Below are 22,355 nucleotides of genomic sequence, written 5' to 3'. Positions count from 1 at the left end.
CAGTATCAGGACTGCTATATAACCAGATGTCAAGTACAGTGGCAGAGCTGCAGTATGTTTAACACACTGTCAAGGTTGGTCAGTGTCAGGACTGCTGTATAACCAGATGTCAAGTACAGTGGCAGAGCTGCAGTATGTTTAACACACTGTCAAGGTTGGTCAATGTCAGGACTGCTGTATAACAAGATGTCAAGTACAGTGGCAGAGTTGCAGTATGTTTAACACACTGTCATGGTTGGGCAGTGTCAGGACTGCTATATAACAAGATGCCAAGTACAGTGGCAGAGCTGCAGTATGTTTAACACACTGTCATGGTTGGGCAGTGTCAGGACTGCTGTACAACAAGATGTCAAGTACAGTGGCAGAGCTGCAGTAAGTTTAACTTATTATTAATAAGAATGATATGAGAATACATGTATTAATACTTTTGCTACGTAGCTGTACACATATTGCTTCTTTTAATATTGTCAAACGACCTGCGTATTTAAATTTATGTCATGAAGACTAGTAAAGCTGCAAATTTTAATACTCTTGCTACGTAGCTCTAGACCTTTTGTTTCTTTTAACACTGTCAAACAGATGTTCAAGATCTGTAAATTTAAACTTCTGTCATGAAGATTAGTAAAGATGCAAAAAATGTAATTTCTGTCAAGCTCAAGAGGTAGAACTACATTTTGTTACAAAAACTTGCATAACTTTGGATCTTTTAATAATTTTTGCCAAAATCCTTGAACAGTTCAATAAATACAGTGTTGAAGAACTACTAACTTGTTAATGATGTTAAGTAACAATAACATTTTAATAATCTGTCAAACTAAGCAAAAAGACTGAAGAATCATTGAACATAAGGTAGAGTAAATGTTATTAAAGCAGTTTTACTGGTTATAATTTCACATATTTTAACACCTTTTGACTGTGATAAAAAATATATCTTGTATTAAAAGAAGCTTTATTAACTTTTACTACATTATTAAAATGGATGATTAGGTGCAAAATATTTGATTTATTTATCAAATTATATAATGGGAATAAGTGCTCTACAGACCACACGAACAATAGCATTTGCATGCTTAAAAAAAAGGACATCTTTGCAACTTAGTTGAAAAAATTAATAACATAACTGTGCTATTTTATATTTTATAATTAAATGTATCATAGGTTTACAGTGTCAAGATTCACAAAGGACCATACAACAATTTTAGTGCTACTACTACTGAAAATGAAACTAGAATTGCACAGTTTTACTACAAGTAAACTTTATAATAATTATGTTTTTAATTTTTCACATGTACTAAAACTTGTATGTCACAAAAAACCAAACTTAAAATATATTTATCTAGCTATTTATCAACATTTAAGGTCTACTTTGGAATCCCCTGCTTTCAGCAGCCTTGCAAATTTCTGAAAAAATAGCCCAAACTATTAGAAATTTTACTGTTCAGATCTGGTGTTTATCATAAAAGATTTAACACTCACAAATGATACAGATCTTGTTTGTGATGACCAAAGCAGACCCTGCATTTTTAACAAACATCATGCCAAACCCACTTCTTCAATTCACTTTGGTGTACATGCTGTATTTGACCTAGGTCATTCTCAATCTCGGGAGGATTTTAATACAAAACACTCACATGCATGCAAAAAGAAAGGTTAAAACTGACTTCACTTTTGTTATCTACATCACACAGGGAGACTTATCTCAAACCACTTTTAAAGGCCTGCATACTCACACTGTCAACAGCTGTTCTAAGAGAAGGGGGAGTGTACGAGATAGTGGGCACAAAACGCATCTGAAGAGTAAAAACAGCAATGAGAAGATCTATTTTGAAATAACTTGGATAGAAATGATTCTGTTTAATTGGTAGACTAACAAATATGAAATGAAAATATACTCCAAATACTCCTTCTAAACACTGAACTCTGCAAACACATAAAGATGGTAAGGAATCTTTTTTGGTATACTTTATTTTCTCTCAAGAAAGTTTTTGGTCTTTTAAATTATAAGTTGAAAGATAAGTATAAGAATACAGATATTACGATAATTCAATGCAGGAAATACAAGCTGAGCACCAAATGAATTTGCTTTGAGAATTTTTCTTTTTTATGATATAGTGATTAACCTAAAACAAATTTACCAAGCTTTAGCTCCCCTGTTTCAGATTTAAAGCAGCAGCTAGCGATTACATAGAAAAAAATACTTTGAAATAAAATATTTCTATGATGGAAAGATAAAAGTATTTGAGCAGTGTATAAAAATAGTCTTTACAAAATATATGCCACAATGGACAAGACTTTGAAATTTAACTATATTTTTTAAAGTCATTTTTCCCATCTTCAAGCTCAAGAAAAAATAAATACATCCTGGACAAAAGTACAAAAAACTTTCTGGCTTCAACTAACACTAGCAACCATTATCCATGGTTAGCTTTGAAAGTAAAATCCTACAGTGTGATTACAACCTTCAAAGTGGATATTTGTAAACTATTTTGGCTTCTCTCCTACAAACTGTTCAATCTAGCTGTTAGTATACTTGATCTTTTTTTTTTCACTACTTTCTATTACAAGGATCTAATTGCATTACAATTCTTTCAAATTGAAAACATCTTAATATTTAAACAAGTCTGCTAGATTTTACCCAGATGTTTATAATATCAATCATTGAATTAATTTTACATTTCATTCTTGTGATGAAGTCACAGACTTGTATGTTAAACAATTCTGGAGCAACCCAATCTTGAGCTAAGATAAAGTATTAAACTGTTGTTAAAGCCCACAACTTCATATTTCAATATTACTGATAAGTTAATCGACACACACACTTCAAAATTTTAGTAATATTCTAATTAAATATCATAATGGTTTTCTATCAGAAATATTTCAACAGGCACATAATTTCTAACTTTAGTCAAAATGGCTCACTATAAGGATATTCTCTATAAGTTTTCATAGCATATTCTCAGATTTTGTAAATATTACTCCAGGACCTTTTTTTTCTTCATATTCTCAGACCTAGTAAAAACGTTACAAGACATTTTTTTTTAAAACCTATTATACTAAAATGCTTTATAATACCTCCACATATTCTTAGAATTAAAAACATTCTATCTTCTTTACATATTTTTAGATAAAAACTTTGTTTTATGAGATTTTTATTTTTGCATACTGTTACACCTAACAACAATCACGTTTTTATAATACCATTTCTACACATTTTAACCATTACAAACATTTTTTTTAAGACCATATTTTAATATTTTAGTCATAACAGCATGTTATGCAAGACCTTCACACAGTATTTGTCATAACAAGCATGTTTTTGTAAGACCATTACACATTTTTACCTCTTAAGAAAGAATTAATGAGAAATGTTTACACATCATTTGACCTACTAAAAAAAGATGCTTGTATAATTTCAAGATTTGTTCGATGAATTAGAGAGGTTCTGAAATTAATTTTACCTCATGCAGATACAGGGTCGATTTATGATTTAAACACCACATAACAATGTTTACCATTTTAAAAAATATCAGGATACTTTTGTGAACAGCTTACTGAAAAGGATGATGATAATACTTGAAAAAAAAAGGCAAGATGAAACATTGATAAATGGTAATGAAGAATATGATGTCCTATGAATAATAATAACATCTCCTTAGTTATGGTATTTTCATCACCCACATTTTGATGTAGTCTAACCTAATGTTAGATATACCCGAGACAGTAGGAATATACAAGATAATAAGACTGTAGCTGAAAGTACTGCTATCTTTCTTAAGTTTGAAAAGGAAGTTGAAATTTTAGACATTTTTTTCATCTTTAAAACACTTTTTTTTTGCACATTATTTTCTACTTCATGATCTTATAACTTTCCATTTCGAAAAATTTCTTTTACACATCACCGAATCATAAAACTGATTTAAGACCAATGTTTGTTTGTTTTCTATCTTCATTTTTAAACAGAGAAATTTTAAGAAGGCAATATCCAAATATGAAGCAAAAAAATTTATAAACAAATTCTTTGAAAGTTATCAGAATTATACACCCAGAACAAAAGTTACCTTTGCACATATATTCAGACTTGTCATATTTTACCAACTCTCCTTCAGACCTTTTGAAAATACTGCTTCCAGCTCAATAAAAGAAAATATTATAAACTCTTACTGTATTAGCAGTAAAGCTGGACAATTAACTCAATTAATCAATTACACTTAGAGTATCAATTACACTAATTAGTATCAAGTAAAACTGTCAATTAATTGAAATTATGGTTAAATCCATTAATGTAATAAGAATAATCAAGTAATTGAAATTAATGTTTTCAGTTATTATTGTTTTCTATTATTCCAGTTATTCAAGTATCAAAATATTGCCATTAGTTAGTGTCACAACTTATAACAATAATCAATTAACGTTTCCAATTATTACTATTTTTAAAGTCCCAAGAGAGACCAATGACTGATTGATTATCAAATCACTCTCTTTGCCCAACTTTAATTAGCAGTAACTAGAGGATGATTCAGACTATAAAATCAACACTGTTTGTACTACTTGAAAAGTTGGATCAATATAAAACAAAACTATGAGTGAACGTAACCACCTTAACCCTCTGGATACAGATGGGGGCAGGGAGCAGATGTCATGACCTTTTTACAGTTAGATATAAAACTTAAATGAAATACTTTTATTAGTAGTATATGTTAATCCACTTAGATAAAAATTTTACTGAACAGTTTTAATGCTAAGTGTTAATTTCTTAATTTAAAAACAAAATATGTAAATAAGTTATCAATCTTGACTTGTCTGTCATGTGATGCAAATGCAGTTAGAATTGCCCAATTTTTTCTACCCTTAAAACATCTTATGAGTGTCAAACTAAATTACAAACACATACTACAAATATTAGCAAGTCAGTATATACACTTATAGCCTTCAATCTTCTTGCTTTACTGAGATTAAAATTAAAATGTCAAACCTACATAATGTGCTCCTCCCATATCATTCTGTCATTAAAAAAAACACCATAATTTTTACAACCAATAGAAAGAACAGGTTTTTTCTTTACAAGATTCTTTACATAAGTTAATTCCTTTTGGTGCTCATAATTTAATATTTAGCCTTAGTTTAATCTTTTTGCTATTGTGATGTCCACATCAAGCAGCTAATGGAATTTTTTAACCTATTCATAGTTAATTAAAAAAGCCAGTACAGTTATAGTAGTTTCACTACATTCTATTTTAGTGCAGGATAATTTTTCATACTCTAAAATGCATATTTGAAATAAACATGAATAATTTTGTGAACAATCAACATCATCACAAAAACAGAGGATTAGAGTACCTAACACATCAATGGCAAAAGGCCCGAGTCAAGATGTAAGTAGTAAATTTGTTTTTTTTTATGTATATTTCTTATTATTATACAAGTAATTAAAATGTAAATATTGAAAACTTAGTTGCTTAGATAAGAAAACATAAATGAAAAAAATTAATTCCTTGTGATACTTGATATCTTAGCACAAGCATATCATTTGAAGTAGTTGTAACGTGCTTGTTTGTATACACAAAACTGTCCCACTGTGATACAGTTTTATTGCACTCTAAGGTGATCTAAGCACACCTTTAATCAAAGCAAATGTGAAAGGTTGTAGATAAATAATTGTCTGTTATGATATGAAGTCATTCTAGAAAGAAAAGAGCAATTCAGACTTATTTCATATATTCAACTTCATTTTACCCTAAATACCAGATTTTGAAAAGTGTTAGGGTAAAGAAAATAACAGATAAAATATATGATTTTACTGAGAGAAAAAAATATTGATATCCATTTAGGAAGTTCTACAGGTTATGCAAATTAAATATGAAAACTGTTCAGACAAAAAGAAGTATTTTTATTCTTAGCATGAAAATCACCTTACACTCAGACTGACTTAGTAATACCTTCAGAAATTCACAAGCAAATCTTTAGTATAAATACATTATTAAAAATTCTGATTTTTCTTTTTGTGTACAACAAATATGTAAGAATTACTGAAAGCTAGTTTACTGAAATTATAATATGTATGGTTTCATGGTCACGTGATCGTTACGAGGTCAGCCAAATTGGCTGAGACCAAATCTTGAGTTAAATGAGTCAACATATTTTTTCAGATGTGGTCTGTAGAATAACAGATCATCCACAGAGGTTAAATATTTTTCTGTTGCAAATTTCACATATTGAAAAATAGTATTTCAGTTTTTCTTCAAACCAAAACAAATATTAAGTGAACACAAAACAGTAAAAATCTTCATTACACAACTGTGACAAGAAATGTGTTTCAGTTTTGTTTTTAAATGGAACTACTTGCATTTAGTTTTCATGGATTACAATATATTTACCCTGAACTTTAGATATAGATTAATACATCTGTAGAGAACAATTCAAAAATAGTTGTTTAAAGCTTGAAACAAAGTAACAATTACCACACATAAATATACTTTACAAAATGCTAACATCAACTACCCAAACATAAAAAAAAATCTCTGATAACGAAACCATCACCATCAGTAAGAAACATATACTTTTCTGGTAAGACATTCCAAAGGACGTGTGGAAATTAAACCATTATACAACTATAAAAAAAACTACGAAAACTAAACCAACAATTAAGAAACATTACAGCACCGAGATAGAATGAATTAGTCATAACAAAGAGCTTCTCAAAATTGATCTTACATTTTCTTTTGCCTCTCGGTCCCATGGAGATGGACTCACTAAATTGTTTTCCTTTTTCACTTGCAGGAGCGGTTGCTGACTGTCTAAATTTGAAGCTTGTGTTTCAACTAATTTTCTGTTTATCAGATAAAAAAATGAGATCACTTAATTAGCTATCTCTGTCAAGACAAAGGTATTGGAGCTAATTTTTCTTTCAAATTTTAAACTGCTGATGACATCATGCTTGTATTACCAAAGCCTTTTTTCCTAAATTAACATCAAAGAAATAAAGCATTATCAGTGATAATTAGTAAAACAAAATTTAACATACATACACACACACACATAACAATCCATGCAATTTAAGTTTCAAATCTCATTGAAAGATAAACTGCCAAATTCTAGTTTGAAGATAGAAGTGTTTTAAGAGATTATTATTATTATTATCAACAACTTTTTCTCATCAAACCTCAAACAATAAAGTATAGCTTGAATGAATTTTTAAATGTCTAATATATCTAGAAAAGCAGACACTTAAAACATCAGAAAGAACATCTAAACCCCCTTTTTAACCAAGATTTAATTCTAGTCTATTTAATATTGCTTAAGCCTATGCAATTACATCCCAAAATGTGTAAATGTTCACAGAAGAAAAGTCTTCTATTAGTCTGGTGCAGACAACAACACAAATACTGAGGGAAAAGTTTCAACTGTGTTTCACTTTTGTTCTCAGACAATTTTATTCATTTGACAAAATGAAATTATAATCTAAAATATATTGATTCTTATTCAAAATTTCAAAAAATATATAAATTTTACATAGTAAATAAGCATGACTTATTTTTTGCATTTAATTCCAAATTAAGCCAGGACCAGACTAAAGAATATTTATTAACTCTACAGTTTGAGAAACAAGCAACCACAGGCAATGGGTAAATAATATACAAGATACTAAATAATGACAGTGAATTTTTATAATATCATAAGAATGAATGTTTTTGTCCAATAGTGAGTAAATACTTATGAAACAACAAGCAGCAAGAATATATTAATGAAAAATTACAAAATAATAGTTTAAATGAAATGACTAAAATTGGTGTTGAAATAGTGACACAGTTGAAAACATAAGCTTTTCAACAAGACACCAGGTTTTTAATTACTATTTTTAAATTTTCTTTGTAATCAGGAAGCCAAGGGCAACTATTTGCTCTCCTTCTTACTCTAATCTGGCCCTGGCTTAAGCCTATTCCATGCAATTACTGGGATGAAAAGAATTACAAACCAACAACCATTTATTTAATGCCTGTGTGCTGGACAGGGTTTTCAATAGTACCAGTGGTACCAGGTTGCCGGTACTCGAGCATCTCTAATCATGTGACTTGAGCAGTTAGAAATTCAACTATTCTTCCCAGTGTGTTCTCGTGGGAAATCTTTTTTTCACATCAAACTAAATTGTCAATTATCTGTAAGCTCACGTAGTATGATGACTATGGCAAAGAATGAGTTGAAACCTAGGCTTTCTACTGGTTATAAATTTAATGGGAGTCAGCCTCAGTAAAATCTATTAGAAAAGTGTAAATTAGAGCATGTCATAGGTAGGTGTGGAAAGTGGTTTCTGAATTTTTATTGATTGCTCTTTAGTCCCATTAGATTGAAGAATATAAAAATATAGCTTCAGAATATCGATGATGAAATTATAGAGAATATTTTAAGTTAGATTTCATAGTTTTCTAGGAGGTAGACAAAAAAATCCAGAAGAGGAGACGGCTCACGAACAAATTCTCACACTAGGGGAAGTTGAGATTGTTTTTAAATATTTCCTTATACAATTAAGAACTAAAAACTTAAATATCATTGAAATATGATTTATTATCTATGGTTTGATGTTAAGTATGTTTATATACCATGATAATTAAGTAGTTTAATTAAATTTTAAATGCAACTCATTAAAACGTCGTGACATGCACAGTTTGACTTGCCCGCATGCTAAGGGATAACCACGCGTGCACCTATCTAATGTGCAATCAGTCACGTAGGCACATTCATGTTCTCTTCCAGAGCATTGGAGTCACCAGTTTCCATATTTCATGCTATTGACAATTTTCATAGTGAGATTCGCTTATCAACTGAAGTATGAACTCAAAAACTACCTCATCAAACATTTATAATTCTGCGAAAAGCAAAGCTGAAATACCAGAGGAGGCATTTGGTTAAAATTCCGAAATTGGGACACGTGATAACAGATATTACTCTCAACATATGATACAATATAAACCAGGGTATTGCTGGTACTGACAGACCTGTAGTGGTACTGGATGCTGAGTACCACCAGTACTGACTGCAAACCTTATACTGGAAAGAAAAAAATATCAATTTTCACCAAGTCTGAAAACTATTTGCTTAGTTTTGTTTTCTATCACTAATGTGAAATACTCAGAACAATCACCAGTGTTTTTGAAGAGGAACTAGTGTCTTATACTTACTTGTGTTGTGCAGTCTGACCTCGAAGTATTCCTGCTTGTTTAGGTTCAGGCTGACTAGGTCTACCAGGTTGCACTTGGATCCGATTATTTGAAGTTTCTGCTGAGGGTGGAGGGTATCCTGCAGCACCGTATCGATAACTCACTTGAGGTGGAGGCTGTTGCCATGAGTGACCATTTAATGGTTGTCTCCCTGATGTTACAGATCTTTGTGGTTTATTTACTGGGAAACCTTGGTCTAATGAGTGTTGAGGTTTAGGAGCAGGTTGGGGTGGACCACGAGGAATAAAGTTATGGTGTCTGTTGATTGGCTGATTAACTGAATGTTGCCGTTGCCCTGGTCCTATCATATAACCTGGCCTATTATTCCACTGTACAGTATTCCTAGCCTGCTGCTGCATCAACTCTCTTTCTTCACGACGGCGCACTTCTTCTTGCATCTCTTCCATCTTTGCCTCCTGTCGAAGAAGGTCTCGTTGTCTAGAATCCATTGTATAAGACTGATTATGGGGTGGTGGCATTTGGGTATAGTTACCCTGATAATGTTCAGGATAAGCTGCTCCCTCTAGAGTGGTTGGACGAGGCTCACTTTGTGGGTGGAACTGATCATAGTGTCCATATTTCCTACAAGGAAACCTTAATTATGTTCTCATAACCAAATTCTGAACTTTCAATTATTAATGTTCATGCCAAAAAGGCAAATAACAACTGGCATTTTTATTCAAAGATTTGAAAATAGAAGACAAATTACTCAGTGAGTGATAAATGTAAAGGTTAAGACCAAAAACTAAAACCAATGTTTGAATACAAAAAATCTCATTTTCAATATCATAAGACCATGGTAAAAGTATGGGTGTGTACACATAAAACATTTACTTGAGCATCCCATTTAGATATCATTATGAAGTTCATTAGTTCAAGCTCACTAAGAAAATAGTAAACACATTAATCTTTTTTTTTTTAACATGAATCCGAGTCAAACTAAAAGAGGCCAATAGACTTTCAAAGTTAATGAAAAGCGTAACTCACCTTGAATCCTTCTGTTCATAAAAAGGGTCTGGAGGACCATTGCTATATTGTCGCCCAAGTGTTCGATGGGTTGAAGTTGATGGTGGAATCTGTTGAAAACCAACTGAATTGGCATACTGCTCCTGTTCCCTGGATGACACTAGTGTAGATAGTGGTCGATTACGGTCAACAGGCGACTGTGGAGCTGGTTGTGCTTGTTCTGAACGATGCAGGGATGAATAAGAGCCGTGATGAACTCGTGGTGGATGACCTTGTTGAGGGTAAAGGTTATTTGGAGGCTGAGGAGATGGTCTGGGAACACAAAAAAAAAAGGGTATGTAATATAGTTTTCTGAAAATTATAAATTTCAGTTGTATGTATTAATAACTAACACATTTTCAGAGAATGTAACTTAGAAGATGAAAATAATCAATTATACTTTGGAAGTTTCTAGATACAAAGACTCTTTAAAGAGCTAGATTTAGATATACTGGAGCAAAAATAAAACTCCAAGTTTTACAAAAAATCTATTATTATTATATGAAATAAAATCATACAATTAAAATGTTAATTTAAATCCCTACAAAACCTCAGGATTGACATTACGAGTTTTTCATTTAACCAATGTTTTATTAGCAGTATAATATAAATTAAAACAAATACACAATACATTCCCTAATGTGATAATCTTCACCTACTTATCCAATTATCCACATGTTAACATTATCGTCTCTTATATCCCATCATGCACAATTTCTGCTGGAAAATGTGATGATTTAAAAACAAATTTCTTCAGTGATTAACAAAGTGTGAATAAATAACACTGAATACAAAGGCATGGATGAATGGAATGCAGCACTAAAAATAATGTTTGTGTTGTCTGTACATGTTAATTATAGTATTTTTAATGAACACTAACCTTGCAGCAGGTATCTGGTTATTTTGATGTTGATACATGCTAATATTCTGATAGTGTCGTTCTTCTGGGACTGGTGGTCGCTGCTGCTCAAGAAGATTAGGTTGTGAAGTGGGACGATTAACGTGAGAATAAGGGGGTGGTCCACCTTGTCCAGGCACTGGGCCATTATATTGTCGACCATCATAATGGGCATCAGGTTGAAGGTTACTTGTTGACCTGGAACGAGTACTACCCTCTTGAGTTGACCCTAAAAACTCTGTAGCCTTTGGAATTGAGGTGGTGGACGATGTACGGCTGTACCCTGGGTTGTACACATCATGAGGTCGTAGGTTACCTGTTGGTGATGGCTGAAGTGGCTCAGAAGGTGGGTGACCAGCTGAAAATTGGATTATTAAATATATGTGCATAGATAAAACAATAAAAAATCAGCTAAAAGGGTTTGAAGAAGATGTGTGTGTATGTGTAAATATAATACACAGATATTTACATAAAGAAACACTTTTAAAATCTAAAGAAAAGAGGGAATAACAATAGCACTTCCTTATCTATGATATTTATTTACAAATTACAAACAATTAGTATAGGAACAAAAAGTGCCATGCATAAAGGATAGAAAAAACAATAATAATGTGAGATGGGTAAAAATACCCTGTTGATAAAGGTATCTAAAAAAAGGAAGGCCCACACAGCTATATTGCCAATATGCTGTCTATCAGCCTTAGATGTCCATATATGTTTGTGTATGTAGACATACATAAAATCTCTGTAACAGTGAACCCCAGGCATTAAGAGAAAAATAAAATGGAGGAAATATTCATGACTACTACAAAAATCAACATTTTAAAGAAAGAATGTGGCATACCTTTGCTACATCACAGAAAGATCTTCAGATAATCAAGTTAAAGAATCATTCAGACATTTATCTACTGGGATGTCCACATGACTTTTCATAGCCCTTGTATTCACTTTTAAAGCAGGAGAGCAATTAGTGATAACAGGTAACCAATATTACTTCTACCTCTGATGTTAAACTGGAGGACGATATACAAATGATACCAATCCAAATCTATGTTTAAGTTTTAATGAGCTTTTAAACTTGCCAGACAATATAATATAACAAAAGACAAAAAATAAACCCACTGCAATGACACAGTCTCCTATTCTCTAGGATATAAAACAAGCCTAATAACAGAAAGCTACATTCATTCAAATCCTAATATTGTTCAGTCAGTAACAATACTCCAATACTCCTTCTTAGCACTTTAAATTACAATAGGGAATCTTCAATAGCCACAGCACTTGAAATTCTTTTAAGCAGAATTAGACCTATTTTTCCTTTTTACTAGCTATATTTTTGTGTGCCAGCAATAATAATTGTGAGCCATGTGTATACCTGATTCCATTTTATCACTCATCAGGATCTCTACCAGCCTAACCTCAAACTGAAATTATTTTAGGCAGGATTAGAGTAAATTAGTCTATGAGACCTTGGGCATTGTTAAACACATCAATCAGAAGGGTTTGACCTCCTGAATCCAAAATGTTAATTAGATCTCAAACTGGTCAAGAAATGACAGAGCTATGAATAAAGTTTGTATTTGAAAAAAAAAACTCCGAGCCATTCTATGAGCCACTCAGCCATGGCTAATAATAATGTTTCCAGTAGGTTTTGTTGTTGAAATTTATAAACTTACTATAATCTTACATGAAATATTAAATATCTCATAAACTAGAAAACCTCTCTAGACAACTTAAGTAATTTTTCTAATTCGTAATAGAAAATTTCAATATCTACATTCTAAGACCTACTTTATCTCAAGAACAATATGAATTGAGAACTAACAGAGTTTAACAGGACAAAAATAAAAAAACCTCCAACACCAGTTGACAAACTATTAAGCTGTCAGGGTAATAGCCTGTCTTATGAGCTCACATAAACTTCCCTTGTTAGGCTTTTAGGGTTAGCATCTTGTACAGAAAACTCACATATGACTAACCTTTTAAGGTTAGCAATCTATGTTGTGTTTTGATATCACTTGTACAAAATTGTCTGATATTACCAAAACTCTACTAAACATGTTACATGAAATAATTTCTAATATTAGCTATACTAACTTGCTAAAGATGGCACACTCTTGCTGCCTTGAATACGAACAGGCATCATATGAGGAGCACCTGAGGGTATATTTCTATAGCGTTCAGGATCTCTGTCATGTTGAACTCGACTGGGAATGTCCCGTTCACTTAAATGTCTGGGACCTGGAAATGCCAACCCTAAAAATTTATCTTCAATTTATTTCAAAACAACAAAAAAAAAGACCAGTATGAAATGAAGATTTAAAATAATGTAAAATACAAGAAACATAATAAAACCTTAATAAAAGGTTTACAGAATAAACTGTAAAATCTTCTCTCTTTCAAAATAGTTTGGATATTTTCTTTTGAGTTAATTTTCTTATAGAACTTTAACTACACTTGTAACCTTTACATAAAATTTAAATACGACTGCCAACCCCAACTGAGCAAATTTAGCCACAACTAAAGCAAAACGTTGATGAGTTAAATGAGTAAACAAATCTATTTCTTTGTAATACAGATTACTGCATTTCTATACGAGGAGATGCATAGGAATGTGCAAGTAAATACACAGAAAAGAAAACTGGAGTCTCCACATAAAAGAATGCACTTATGTCCATCACTGTAAATTATACTTATATATCATTGGCATTAAAAAAATATGGTATTTAATGTCTTAAATATAACTGCTAATTAATTTGTTATATGGACTACTTTGATTTTTAGAAATTTTTAAACCTGGCAAATTTGATTTTTTTCAAACTACTCAATAACAAAAAATCATCTTAAAAAAGAATAGTGGTTTTCACCTCGTGGCATAACAGGAGAGGGCTGTGTTAGTAAAGCAGCAAGTCCGTGGAACACAACTGCCTGCTTGGCTACTTCTAGTGTGACAACTGGACCTGTACGGGTCATCAATTCTGCAGCCCTGAAAACAATATAAAGAAGAAAACAAAATTTCCGATGTTATACTAATTTATTTTCTAATAAATCTACATGAATAAATGGGGGAAAAAAGGTGAGTTGTTACATTTAATAAATTCTAAAACAATTTACATAAGTCAATGATTTGTTTTATATTTTATAACTGTACCTAAAAAAAAATAAAACTTGTGAAGAGAGCTTAAATAAAACAGATCATATTTTATTAAGACATGCTTAACATACCTGTCTACCTTCAATTAAAAATAAAAAAAACAAAGTGCGGGTATAAAGCAAAACAGAGAACAACATAAATTAATCATATCTGCTTAATATATCTAATTTACCAATAAAAGTAAAAATAAAATAATAAAAAGTAGAAAAAAAATTATTACAATATAGGTAATAAGCAAAACAAAAAACATTATATACATAGGGGTATTCATGACTTATGGTTGCAATATAAGAATGAGTACCTAGGCCTTACAGCTCTTTCTTAGATCATTGTTGGTCTATGATGGCCCTAAGTATGAACTACTGCTCACTGTTGAGACTATCAGGGATTTTAAATGGTCCTCTATTTATAGGTTCATAACATTTATTCTGTGCATGTTTCTTAATATCTGAAAATCTTAATTTAGCAAATTTCTGAAATATATAAAACTTATTTTATCTACTACTATCATCATTACAGAAAAGAAGTGTTAAATTTCATTGGAGGCTCAAAAGCAAAACAGACTCCAGATGTAAATATCAAACTTATTGTATTTGTTTTTTTATGCTTCTTATATATTGTTATAAAAGTAGCTAAAATGTAAAAATTAGCAATTTATTAGGTTAGATAAGAAAGTTAAATGAAGAAAAGTACTCATGACAGTATGCACACTTCATAAGCATGATTGTAAAAATCGACAAGAAGGCTGCTCATTTGATCGATTGTTTACAGAAAGCTGTCGTGCTGCGATAATAGCTTTTGAAAATGAGAAGCCAGATGTTAAATCATTTCTATCTAGATACCAGTATTACATTTGTTATTTGTAAATCATAATAAAAAAGAATTAAAAAAAACGTTTAATCAAAACAGAACACAAAAACTCACTTTTCTTGAGAAATTCCAACTAAAGACTGTCCATCTACTTTAAGTAACTGGTCACCAGCTTGAAGTCGCCCATCCTACATGTAGAATTAAGTTTTATTTTTCTTTTAACAACTTCATTTACATCTTATTTTCAGAGTATATTATATGACTTTATTTATCTTCAAAGCATGTACATTGAACATAGTCAATAAAAATAAAATTCAAGAGTTTAACACTTCCCTTAGAAAGTAACAATTTCATCAGAGAACAATATTAAAACATTATTAATACATTAACATATTTAAAAACAAATGCACAACAGTAAAAAAAAAATCAATAGCATTTTCAGAGTTATTTAATTTTTTTTTAACTTTCAGAAACAAAATCTGCCTTTTGGTTAATATGTAACAGTACTTAGAATTTAATTATAATTTCATTAATATTAAAATTTAAAAAGTATACTCCTTAATATATCCAAAACTAGTTCAGAAGTTTAAATTTTTTTTTTTACATATTTATGCTAATTCTGTGTAGCTTTCAAAAATTCTTGTTTTAACTTTAGAAATATATTTATAATTGTTTAAATTTTTTTCAAAAAGGAAAAACTGCATTTTTCACCATCGTACTAATCTTTAAAGAGCAATTCTGGCTAAATGCCACATTTATACTTGCCTACAAAAGTAATAAAAATAGGTCAGAAAACAGACTGAAAGCACCTTGACATACATGCTTGCCACAATCACTACTTCCAAACCTCAAAATGCTCACAAGCTATTAATATAAACTTGTATTTAAACAGTGCACATGTTTAATCAAGACTAAGCTTGTCTCACATCATTATTGCCACTCACACACACACACACACACAGTGTCAATATAATTTAGAAAAATATATTTGTTCTAATTACTAGACCAAATTTAATTTTTAACTGATCATAAGCAAACCTAAAATACAAAATCAGCTATACTTTACCGATTCATAATTTAAAATAACACCCAATGCTCACCTTATAAAATACATTAAAATACCCTCTGATATATTAGTTTAAGATAATAATCAACCCTCACACTTGATAAAGTTGTTGAAAATAACACCAAAATCTCCTCTGATGAAGTAGTTTAGAATAAAAAGACAAATCTTACCTGATAGAGAGTTTAATATCCAAAACTCACCTGATAAGAGTAGTTCAAAATAGTACCCAAATGCTTTCTGACGTAGTACTTTAAAATAATACCTAAATCTCACCTGATCAGCTGCTCCACCTTTTACAACAGACTTGATATATATCCCTAATTTTTCTTGTGTAGCTCCCTGAAATCAAGCACAAACGAAACGTTCATAAGAGGGCCTCAAAAACTCAAAAAATGTCTAAAATAAAAACAGCTTCTAGGAACAGTACATTTCTGAGAAATAAGTTTGGTTATCTGGACTGAAAGTGGAGGTAACTAAGAAACTTCTTCAGATAATCAGACTAATAGAATGTGAGAAAGAGATGAGGAAACAGTTGCAACTAAAGGTAAAAAAACAAACTATTCTATACAAAAGTTATATTAAACAGAAAACACCATGTAAGACACAGTAGTAGTCAAATACATCAAATCACACCCCTTTAGTGCCTGTTATTATGATATACACATTTTAAATCTTCTAAATGTAAATTTTCATATTACATCCTGTATGTATAAACGTTTTGGGAATAAGAAACTTGGCCCCCTAGTGAATAAAACATGAAACATACATGAAAAATAAAATACCAAGCAAAAATATTATAGCCAGATCAGCAACATCACAGCACTAGTTATTTTCCTATATTTTCAAAGAAAACAAACTATTTAACACACAATTAGGTATTAAGAGTTACTTATTTCCACACACACTGTGCTACTGTATATTAAAAGAAAAAAATACAAAGGTGTTATTTTTTGGAATAATGAAAGAAAACGTCCTTATCTGTTTTTAAGATTAGTTTCATTAACATAATTGGGAATTGTGAATACAGTGTTAGCTAAGCCTAGATTAAAAGCTTCAACCATTAAATGGGTAAGCTTATTTTTAAAATAAAGTCAGGAGACACAAGGAGGAGGATAAAGTAAGTAGTATATAAGGGAACACTTAAGACTGAACAAATTTCCAATAGGATATATTGCTTGGTTTATCATCTCTATTTAAACAAAAGGGTCTTTATTGTTAAATTATGCAAATACTTTCTCTCCAGTTCCTTTCTACGTTTTTTTTTTTGTTCATTTCTTTCACAATTTTCCAATTATACCATCACAGTTCCAGTGATGTTCAGCTAAAGCTGAGGTTAAGGTAATATCTTTCTTCTTTGTCCTATGTACATCTTACCACAACTACACCTAATTTGATAAATTCCATCTTTGTTTAAAATCTTTCTTAGATCTTTAAGTGCTTGTAAATGGTTAAAATATTTGAATTTGAAGTGACTTTATAACCCTTTAATTTTGCAATTTGTTTTCAGAAATGATAGGAACAAATGATATACTGATGAACTTACTCCGAGATGATTTTAATGGAGTTAATATAGAAAATCTCATTCATAGATATTTTTCGGTCACTTTTTTCGTTATTTATGTCTACGACATCAAAACATGCATTAATAGCACAGCAAACATATGTGCAAAATATGCCAAGTTTTTAACTTAAAGGATAAATGGAGTTATAAAGTATTGACATGTTGACAGCAAAAGACTTTCAAAATATGCTGAATTTTAACTCATTGTCATAGTTGTTTTAATGAGATCGTGTTTACTGAACTTCACAGTAGACTTTTAGTATAGTTATTAAAAATTCATTTTATTGAGTGATGACATCTCAGGCTTTCACAGATGACACTAGACATTTGGGGTAAACATTTTACTGTTTTGAATACAATTTAATATTATATTTGAACTGTATTTGCCGCTTCAAGACCAAAGCTGGGATTGACCCAGCATGGCCAGGTGGTTAGGGTGTTTGACTCGCAATCAGTGGGTTCGAATCCCTGTCCCATCAAACATGCTCGCTCTTTCAGCCATGGGGGCATTATAATGTGAAAATCAATCCCACTATTCATTGGTAAAAGAGTAGCTCAACAGTTGGTGTGGGTGGTGATGACTAGCTGCCTTCCCTCTAGTCTTACACTGCTAAATTAGGGACGGCTAGCGCAGATAGCCCTCGTGTAGCTTTGCGCGAAATTCAAAAACAAACCAAAGCTGGTACATGTAAAAAAACTGCTACTAGCTCGTTAAGTGTCCTGGGAATTGAAACGATTGAAACAATGGTTTTTTTTAAACATCATTTGAAACTATCATTATCAGCAAAAGCACGCTGTGTCAACTGAAAATACTTTAATGTTTACCCTACAAGAAAACAAATAACTAAACAAAAATAACACGTGAGAAAATGCCACGTCTTTCTACCAACTGACCCTGTGATTAAATTACACAATGATGAATTCTTTGGTTGTCTGATCGCACGTAACCAAGTCCACCGCGCAAAACGCACTTCGGTCATCATCCGCTATAATGCTACATCACGTTTGGTAGGTGCACGGCGCCACCTTGTAGCAGCAATGTTAAGCTAAGAATCGCAAGAGAGACGGTTCATGGTCACATTTATACGGCACGTACTTCGTGCTAACCCGTTCTTACGCAGACTTTAAAATTAAAAGTAAAAACAAAAATCTGGTATTTCGCTCATTCTGAAGATAGGTAGACAAGTTTTCCTTGCCACAATGATAAAATATTTTATCCTAATTATACGCACAAGGACAACAATCAAGTTGTATCCAATCATGCTTGAAATCACACAAGTTTATAATACACGCATCAAATGATAATCATCCCAGCTAAAACACCCTGGTGGAAAAAAAGGAAGAGAAAAAATATTTTGACTTCGTTTTCGGGCGTTTCCCAAGTTTAAAATCGATAACACGCCTACCTGAATTATCTGTTCTCTATCTAAATACATGTTTAACAAAATACAAAAGAGAAACTTAAAGAGGAACACGTGTTATGAATAATTTGGTAATTATCAGAAGAATAAGAAATAGCTTCACTCTACAAATTCAAAAACATGCCACGTGATTTCATTATCTACTTCCTTGAATGACTGTGGTTATTAAATCCAGGTTAAGTAGTTAGCACACAGGATCACCTACAAAAGTTGTAATATTTTCAAAACGAGACCCAAAACTCGAGCGCTTTCGAATAGTTGACTATTCTTCTTCGGGTTATTAAAAATACTAATGGAATACGGTTCGTAAAGCAATGGTCAGCCATGTTGCTCCTCGTTAACCTTAGTTTCTACAGTACGAGTGTCATTCTGAAGTCAGATGTGACGTTCAGGTTTACTTTGTAGATCATCAATATTCACAAATAACAGATAATAACCACCACCCTATCTGGACAGATGATAATCTCTGCCATCATTCTATCTGGGTTGGTAAGATCATGATGTTGCTATAATTACTAAACTCAACTGACCAAAGCAGGGGTCAGCTGTGGCCAACCTTTTGAAACACAAGAGCACGGGTTAGTCTTGAATAATTACAAATACATGGTTTAGATTTGGGACCAAAATGTTTAGAGAGGGGTAAAATATAAATAAACAACGTTAGTTTGTTATTGTTAAGCACAAACTACACAATGGGCTATCGGGGCTCTGTTCACAACGGGAAGGAGGGGGGCAACAACGTTAGACTTCATTATCTTGAATTTTGCTTTTGCTACCTTTTCATCGTGATGGTGTCCCCACAGATTTAGACAACCTCATGATTATATACCAAATGTATTCCCCACTGAGGAAGATATAGTATATAACTGGCGAACCAATGGACTGATTGTCACCAAATCCCTAGCGCTCCCCTTAACGAGGTGGCATTCGAGGGCCACCGTTTTTGTCTGAAACCCTATACCGCATCCGGGTGAGGGTGGGGTCTCTATGTCTTCCTTGTGCATTGAACGGGTACGTCACTAGTAAATAAACGAGAGAAAAAAAAAGAAAGTCTTACCCACCCAGAAATGAAGAGATATTCAAAGACGCACAACGATATTTTATATGGGCCGGGTCGGGATCTGGTGATTAGCGTTCCGGAATGCAAATCCAATGGTTTATGGTTCGTGTCCAGTTGCTAAAAATCTTGCTCAGCACTTTGAAGTTGTTGATACGCAATACGAATGGGTGTTTTTGAGTCTGTAGTCTATCAGTTCACAAAATTAGAAACGTCTGTGAGCATTAAGCTCTTCGTGAAGAATTGTGCAAGAATAATAATAATATTACATTGGATTTCTTTTCTTCTTATTATTACTTTATGGTTGTTTCTCCTTTTTTTCAAATTCGTTAAACATCTCGACTTCTCAAAAGTTATTACAGTAGTAAAAAAGAAAAATTCTTAGAATTTTTCGTGTCGAAAAGTAATGGCGGTACCATTTCATAAAATAAAACTAATTAAATAACTCCCACGAGGCGTCTCGTTCGCACTTCTGAGTGGGTGACTTGTTACTCTCAGCAGTATGATTTTAACATCGCCCCCGGTCCTTCTGCAATAATTCAAAGCAGCAGTGGAACACAGTACTACTTCACTGACACAGTGATTTAAATATTTACCGAAAGGGTCAGTAATATATTATGACAATAGGAGGTCACTCAAATCTGGCAACTTGAGTATTGTTACAACGGAAAAACTAGTTTATCAAAACTATATATTATACACACGTAGTTCGTTAATTTTATTCCGCACGGCTTGTATTACTAACATTTTTACCGCTTTCAAGATTCATTATTTGAATGTGTATAAGCATTACTTTCGTATTACAAGGTGTAGCTTTTACTGATTGAGTTCCTGTCGATAACTCTCATTCGAAACTTTCAAATAAGGCTTATAATCTCGTTCGTCTTAGCTCATTTTATATATCATTAAAAATGGGCGTTAGTGTAACAGTAAGCCCCTCCCTATTTACATTTAAACTGTCTGGCCACAACCAAGCATAATACTAAATAACATGCCGTCGTGATAAAGAATATATATTCAAAAGCTTCCCTTTTCTGGAAAGACGTTTAACATATTCCGCTGGATTGCTTCTGCTACAACTGTACAGCTTAAAACACAGATTAAACACTTAGCCATACACGTATCTGTTAATCTAGGCATACAAGATTGATAGAGGGGAACACTCCTACGTTCGTGTTGTTGTCCTTGTGGTATGTCGATAACCACACCCACCTTATTCTTTAGCAAATAACAAACAAGAGTAACGAGAATTATTATGAGTAACAAGTTTTGTCGACAGATGGCGACATCTTAAATGTTTTATTCGTATATTTATTGTTAAATCTCTAACTACAGTTTTAGTTTTATTTCTTTACGTACAGTATGTTCAATAAGTCACTTATGTTCAGTCTACATTGTTCGTTTGTGGATGAAGTGAATAAACTTTATGGACACCAATTTCGGAATGATTTACTTACACAGAATTATGAATATTGTAGGAGAATATTGTTAAATTCCTTCTAAAACACACACGCGCGCACACTAACAGGTGTAAGATCACATAGGTGAAATAATATCAAAGTTAGTTTTGGGTAATGCAAAACACAACTATTTGGCAACTAAATAATTCATGATGTTAGAAAAACACGTAGGTTCAAGAAATTAATTAAACACAAAGACAGGGTATCGTTATCGTATCTTTGTGGTAACAAAATAACGTGTACAATCCCGCAAGTTCAAATTCGTTAGCTTTATCTGAACATAACAGTATTTAAGCGTTTTTACTCAATACGTAAATATCATCACATATTTGTAACCATGATACCAGATAACACAGGAAAAGTAAACTCTGCTATATTATTGAGAATTCCACTGTCACAAAGGGTTCTACTTGTTTATAGTTAAGCATAAACTGGCTATTTGTGCTATGGCCACCACGGGTATCAAAGCCTTAAAAACCTTCAGGCTTACCGCTGACCCACTGGAAGGCTCTGCTTGATATGTATTTCTTAACAATTTTCTGTGCTAAGTCATACGATTATTTCGTGGTAGTTCTTTTTCACTCTGTCAGGGAGGAAAATAAATAACCTGACGACATGGACTACAAATATATACACTTCTTACAAGAACCTAACAATATGGACTACAAGAATCTCCACTTCTTGCAAGAACCTGACGACATGGACTACAAG

At 32.1% G+C, this 22,355-nt stretch overlaps 1 protein-coding gene across 4 annotated transcripts in view; it reads right to left on the bottom strand.

Moving 5' to 3' along the window:
* The window catches only part of LOC106471852 (afadin-like), a 128,012-nt gene that overhangs the window by 9,661 nt on the left and 95,996 nt on the right, over positions 1–22,355 (bottom strand). For 2 of the 4 annotated variants that reach the window (XM_022401280.1, XM_022401289.1), the window contains exons 19-27: positions 16,419–16,484; positions 15,194–15,267; positions 13,983–14,101; positions 13,213–13,371; positions 11,098–11,473; positions 10,200–10,490; positions 9,174–9,794; positions 6,712–6,826; positions 1,731–1,790 (exon numbers count right to left, since the gene is read on the bottom strand). In XM_022401280.1, the coding sequence (XP_022256988.1) occupies positions 1,731–1,790; positions 6,712–6,826; positions 9,174–9,794; positions 10,200–10,490; positions 11,098–11,473; positions 13,213–13,371; positions 13,983–14,101; positions 15,194–15,267; positions 16,419–16,484 (1,881 nt within the window). The remainder of the gene's footprint in view (positions 1–1,730; positions 1,791–6,711; positions 6,827–9,173; positions 9,795–10,199; positions 10,491–11,097; positions 11,474–13,212; positions 13,372–13,982; positions 14,102–15,193; positions 15,268–16,418; positions 16,485–22,355) is intronic. The other 2 variants (XM_022401282.1, XM_013932479.2) reach the window with 2 other exon arrangements.

The sequence above is a fragment of the Limulus polyphemus genome, unplaced genomic scaffold (genome assembly GCF_000517525.1).
Source record: "Limulus polyphemus unplaced genomic scaffold, Limulus_polyphemus-2.1.2 Scaffold115, whole genome shotgun sequence".
NCBI classification, from domain to species: domain Eukaryota; kingdom Metazoa; phylum Arthropoda; class Merostomata; order Xiphosura; family Limulidae; genus Limulus; species Limulus polyphemus.
The sequence above is the reverse complement of the archived record's forward strand: the minus strand, read 5'-3'. Positions and strand labels throughout refer to the sequence as shown.